Source organism: Tupaia chinensis, unplaced genomic scaffold (genome assembly GCF_000334495.1).
Source record: "Tupaia chinensis unplaced genomic scaffold, TupChi_1.0 Scaffold000099_1, whole genome shotgun sequence".
Classification (NCBI taxonomy): Eukaryota; Metazoa; Chordata; class Mammalia; order Scandentia; family Tupaiidae; genus Tupaia; species Tupaia belangeri.
In genome coordinates, this window is record NW_006159563.1 from 593,291 (window position 1) to 599,290 (window position 6,000).

General features: G+C 36.9%; 1 protein-coding gene and 1 long non-coding RNA gene across 2 annotated transcripts in view; one reads left to right on the forward strand and one right to left on the reverse strand.

Moving 5' to 3' along the window:
• EDIL3 (EGF like and discoidin domains 3) overlaps nt 1-5,994 on the forward strand; it is a 496,837-nt gene extending 490,843 nt beyond the window's left edge. Inside the window, exon 11 of the mRNA XM_006143479.1 lies at nt 5,544-5,994. Within this exon, the coding sequence (XP_006143541.1) occupies nt 5,544-5,693 (150 nt within the window). The 3' untranslated portion in view covers nt 5,694-5,994. The remainder of the gene's footprint in view (nt 1-5,543) is intronic.
• LOC102499829 (uncharacterized) overlaps nt 2,103-6,000 on the reverse strand; it is a 23,463-nt gene continuing 19,565 nt past the window's right edge. Inside the window, exons 2-3 of the long non-coding RNA XR_001370014.1 lie at nt 4,824-4,988; nt 2,103-2,242 (exon numbers count right to left, since the gene is read on the reverse strand). This is a non-coding gene — a long non-coding RNA (uncharacterized LOC102499829). The remainder of the gene's footprint in view (nt 2,243-4,823; nt 4,989-6,000) is intronic.

The window sequence follows — 6,000 nt, forward strand, 5'->3', positions numbered from 1 at the left end:
TTCTAAGTCTCAAATTCTTATATTGAATAGGTAGAATTAGACAAAAAAAAAGAAAGAAAGAAAGAAAGAAAATAGGGTTTCTCAACAATCAGAGTTACAAAAGACTGCTTTTATCTAACTATAAGCACTTTCGATAAAGGATACATAATTAAAATTATGTTTGCTAAATTAAAAAGTCTTAACTTTCAACCCTTTAACCCTCATACACATACACAGAAAAGCTCATGCACGTGCTGCCCTAGGGAAAGGGATTTTTTTTTTCCTTCTATCCTGTATAGCATAAGAGCATCTAGTCAGTGTGCAAAGGTCAGTAAAGCCCATTGTATACTTTACGTCCTAACAATGTGGCAAATGCAAACAGTAGAGAAAACTTGAGAAAGCTTTATTTCACTCTCTATTTCCACAATATCCAGAATTCTAGATGTAATTGTCCACATATATCATAATAAAAATAATGAAATTGAAAATGGGAGCAACCAAACAGCCAGCTGTATGAAGGATCACTCGAGACTTCATTAAATACTAACTCATTAGCTTTGAACAGCTCAAGGACACTAAAAATGTTTAGAACCACTCCTATTTGAACAACATAAGTATAAATATCAAAAGGTTAAAACAATAGGAATCTCTTCAAACATGTGATGCGTTAAGTTTAAGACAAATAAAGAGAAGCACATCTTCATGAACCAAATGAGTTTCTAAAGTCATAGTGAATGCAAGAAATCTCAAAAGGGTTCCTTGTGTAGAGTCCTCGCTTATGACTGCTTTACATAAGCTGAGCTGGGACCAGTAGATGGCATAATGGTTATGTCACTGGACTCCCACATAGTTGACTGCAGTTTTAGTCCTGGACCTGGTGGCTTAAAACTCACGCCAAGTGTGTGTGTGTGGGTACCCGAAATTCCAAGAGGAGAATGGAAGAGGAGGTATTTCTGCGTGGCCATCCCCCCGGGGGATGATATCTGGTTTTCTGTCTCTCTGTCTCTGTCTGTCTCTCCAGCAAATGCAAATGCCCTTTTGCAAAAATCTCTCTCCCAAAAAAGAGGTTGAAATAAGATATTCCCTCCCTCTCTGTATGTGTAGTGGAAGATCATAGTGCTTCCTGAAGAATCCTCAGGAGCCTCCTAGTCATGGTGTCTGCAATGTCCTCAGACATTGTTCCTAAGAAAGAATAACAAGTCTTATCTTATGAAAATGCTGGATATATAGACCAGCGGTTGGCATAATGGCAATGTCACTGGACTCCCATGTAGTCGACTGCGGTTCGAGTCTCGGACCCGGTGGCTCAAACTCTTGCTGGGTGCGTGTGCGTGTGTGACCATGATCCCAAGAGGAGAATGGAGGAGAAGGGATTGCAGCCTGGCCATCCCCCCCGGGAGGTGATTTCTTGCTTTCTGTCTTTCTGTCTCTCTCTTTCTGGCGAGCCCACGCGCCCTATAGGAAAAACCTCTCAAAAAAAAAAAAAAAAAAAAGAAAAAACCTCCAAAAAAAAAAAAAAAAAAAAAAAAAAGGAAAAAAGAAAGAAAGAAAGAGAAGAAAATGCTGGAAATAACATTTCATTGTTTTATATTACCTGATTTCCTCTCTGAATCAAGAGTTGAATCCTCCCTAGAATTTGATCTGAATTCTACCTTCACACCACAGGAGAGTGAACATTAGAAAACAAATATGAAGTTCTCAGCCACGTGGAGGGAGTTGTGTTTTCTTCTCTTAACTTCTCTTAGATGGTAATTATGGAAGCCTCTCCAAAGTAACCTCACTGGCTTTTTCCTGAACTTCAAATCTCAGGAAAAGCCCACGTCCCCAAAGCATAATCATGTTTGAAAATAAGAGCAAACTAATTAGCCTCCTCCCTTACACTGAACACCTTGCCTATCTTTGTTCAACTTCCTAAATAAAACTGTCTTTCTTATATAGAATGCTTTCCTTTCTATTTGGAGATTTAATGTTTTCTATCAGTCTTTTCAAATTTTGATTTCAATGGAAGTGCTTTTATCTTTAAAGTATGCATGTAAAAACACATTCCTAGAAATTTACTGATTTGAAAGAATGAAAAACTCCACTGCCTCCCTCTGCCAGGTGAAACATTGACATACCGTAGCATTCTTCAGCAGGGTCTTTCTAGTCTGGAGATGAGAAAACAGCATCTGTCCCACAGACGTGTAGGCAGCTAGGACAGGATGTCATCCTAGAATTAGTAAGTGAGCACTGTGTTCCGTGCTGGGTCGTTCCTGAGAGACTTCTGAAAGTAAAAATATATTTTATGCAAGTTTAGACCATGGATTCGGTGATTCAACATCAATTTTGGCTGTTTCTCTGTGGGCAGTTTTGTTTTATAAAGTATCCTGTTTTGTGACATTTCTGTTTTTTCTTTCTTTCTTTTTTTTTTTTTTTTTTTTTTGGCCCGCGCCGAGGATGGAATGCGTGCTCTTGCCTAAGAAAGAAAGGGAAAGCAAGGAAGTGTCTCCTATGGTCACACAGCAATCTGTTCTTCTCAGTATCTTCCTCCTTTGGGGGAAATGATGGACATGAATGCACATGTGCCCAGTATGATTTTCAAGCCACCAAGTCCAAGACTGAAACCATGTCTTTGGTCATGTGCGATTAAGCTACCTTAACCTCCAGGCCATCGGCTGACCCAAAACTTTACTATCTTTTTAAAATGAACTTTCAGCTATCTATAATTTTTACACATTAAGTCAGAAATTCCGTTGTCATATGCAGTTTCAGAGCTGGTATCATTTCTCCATAGGTATTCTCTGTAATAAAGAAATGAGTATTACTAATACTTCAAGTGCTATTTGGTGTGTATTGATAGCTTGTTATTGAAACCTGTGCTGAAGAGCAGAGACTTCAAAGAAAATTGTTTTTTTTTTTTCCTGTATTTCCTTTTTGAAGAAGTGATATAACACTATATTTTCTGGAATAAGTTGACTGAGTTCTATGTTTTGTATATTTTGGACTGCTATAGATATTGCAATGAAAGTTAGTGACTTTAAACTCTATTATTCCAAAGACATACATTAAGTTCTCTAACAGGTCTACGAAATTGAATTTTAGATTCTAAATTAAATTGTAACACCACAACCTCCGTGAGGAATTTGAATCCAACATTATAAGTCAGAGAGAATGTCAGGAAACCAGAGAACATACAATTATTTTCTCTTGTGGCAATGGCAAAGTCTCTCAAGACTTCGTTTAAGTGTTTTACATGGTATGTCCTATATACATGTGAGTTTTTGCTGAGACACTCTTGTTAAGTAACACATCTCAATCTACAATCTGGAGTGAGTTCCTCTGTGGTCAATACAAGCCAGAGCATTGCTGGGGATAAAAATCCTATTAAATGAATACGAATTTAGATATGCCAGAATGATGGATTCTAGACTTGGCACAGCTCAATATTTTCTTTTTCAGCAAATATTTATTCAAAAGTAGGCTTTGAGATATATTTTTGTGTCAAGCTGAAAAATTATTCTCCCACCAGATGGGGATGGTACTTTGCATTTGCCCTGAACAGCAAATAATCTTTTCATGGAACCAGCAGAAAAACTACCCAATCTTTTCTGTTGCTTCTATTAATCAGTGCCATACTAGCTAATGCTTCAGAAAATATCTTTATTTTTCTTTTGCCAGGAGAGCTTTTGTGACCACATAGAACTCAGTCAACTTATTCCAGAAACTATTTTAAGAACATTCTCTTTGGGACCAGCAGTTAACATAATGGCTATGTTGCTGGCCTCCCACGTAGTCGACCGTGGTGCGAGTCCTGGACCCGGCTGCTTGAACTCACGCCGGGCGCGTGTGCGTGCGTGCCCAAGATCTCGAGAGGAGAATGGAGGAGAAGGGATTGTGGCGTAGCCATCCCCCCTGGGGGGGGGATTTCTCACTTTCTATTTCTCTGTCTGTCTGGCAAGTGCACGCGCCCTATAGCAAAAAAAACTCTCAAAAAAGAAAAAAGAACATTCTCTTTCATTTCAGAATGTTCAAAAATAAAAGTTAAATATTCTGTCATGGTGGAGGTTTGTTTTTGTTTTTGTTTTTTGTTTTTTTATTTTCAGGCTTTTCCTTGCCTGTAGTGTTATGTTTTTATCTCAAACGAATAAGAAAATCATCTTCCAATTATAAGATACTTCATAAAGTTAAAAGAGAAAACTTTGAAGAGAATTTTCACTTTTCTAATTAAACTAAAACAAAAATGTAAATATAAAAATAGATATTACTTTAATACACGATGTTCAGGATCTATAAAGAGAAATGATAAAATCTTAAGATAAAGACTAAATATTATAAATATCTTTATTTCTCCCAAAGTAACATATAACTTAATGTTATTCTTATCAGGATCCCAGTATTGAGATTTTGTTTTGTTTTTCTGAAGTAGGCACTTGTCAAATTTAATATAGAAGTATCTTAGGGAGAAATCATCATTAAAATTCACCCAAAAAGCACTTTAAAATAAAACAAAAAAAAAAAGGGAAGAAGTCATGCAATGATAAAATGTCAAGAGGTTTTAAGGTCAAATGATCACAACAGTACCTTGGAGATCCAAGAATTAATAGAAAAAGAATTTTCCCCATGCCCCCAAAAGAAAGTAGTTTAAGACAGTGTTCAGTATAGGTGGGGTTATCTCTTTTAGGGTTGGGTTGGTGAGTTAATTTTGTTCTCTCTGTGAAAAGAAGGCAGCAAAAATCTCCGTAATAGAGACTCTAACTGCTCACCAAATAATCATCTGTTTCCCAGCCGCCTTTGCAGTTAGGTTGGGGTCATATAATCGATTAAGTTAAATCAAAATGTACACTAATAATTTAGCTGCTTTATACCTTGTTCTTAATACATCCTGAACAACCTACTTCCTCTTCTCTCCACTTGCCTCTTGGAAATGTGAAAGCCACGTGTCCTAGAGGTGGGCTGTAATTTGCAAGCGGTTGAATCTGTGAGTCACTCATTGGAAGAGAGCATCTTCAAGCTAACTGACCAATGTTAGCCTGTAGCATAAGCAAAAAATAAATATATGTTGCATTAAAGAAAAGAGAGAAAGGCGGATAAAAATGACAGATCTATCTATTCATGTATTAGACAATTCTTGCCTTCTTTACTCTTTATGTTGAACATCAGTTGACAATTTAATTAGAATTATTCATTAAAGGGACCAACAGATGGCATAATGGTTGCATCACGGGACTCCCACCCAGTCAACTGTGGTTGGAGTCCTGGACCCGTGTTTGTGTGTGTGAGTGTCCAAAATCCCGAGAGAAGAATAGAGAAGGGACTGTGGCATGGCCATAATCCTGCAGGCAGTTTCTCGCTTTCTGTCTCTCTGGTGAACACATGTGCTCTATAGCAAAAATCTCAAAAAAAAAAAAAAAAGAAAGAAAGAAAGAATCATTCAAAAATATCTACAATATATTTTGAATAACAGAAAAGGAATAGTCATTAGATCTTAGTTTTGGGAAAAGTGTTCCAAACAAAAAAAAAAATCAAAAATAATTTTTAAAGAAAAGAAGGCTGTAAGATTGATACTTTTTGCTCTTATTTATTAGGTTTTTCAAGGCAACTTTGACAATGACACCCACAGAAAAAATGTCATCGACCCTCCCATCTATGCACGTCACATAAGAATCCTTCCTTGGTCCTGGTACGGGAGGATCACCCTGCGGTCAGAGCTTCTGGGCTGCACGGAGGAGGAGTGAGGAGACCCCACTTTCCACATCCCTCTTCTCTATTTCCCTAAAAAGTATCTCCATGGAATGAACTGTATGAAATCTGTAGGAAATTGAATGGAGTTTTTTTCATGAAAAAGTGCTAAAATTATGGTAGGCCACTAACTGTCTTTCTAAGAAGGTCTAAGCCTGCCTTTTCAATGATTTAATTTGATTTTTATTATTCAAATATTTTAAGTAACATCGCATTAACTGTGAATTACTTTGATCATGTTTTCTGATTTATTCACATCGATTGAAATATATTAGTGAAAGAAAGTAACATTTTTATAGCAAG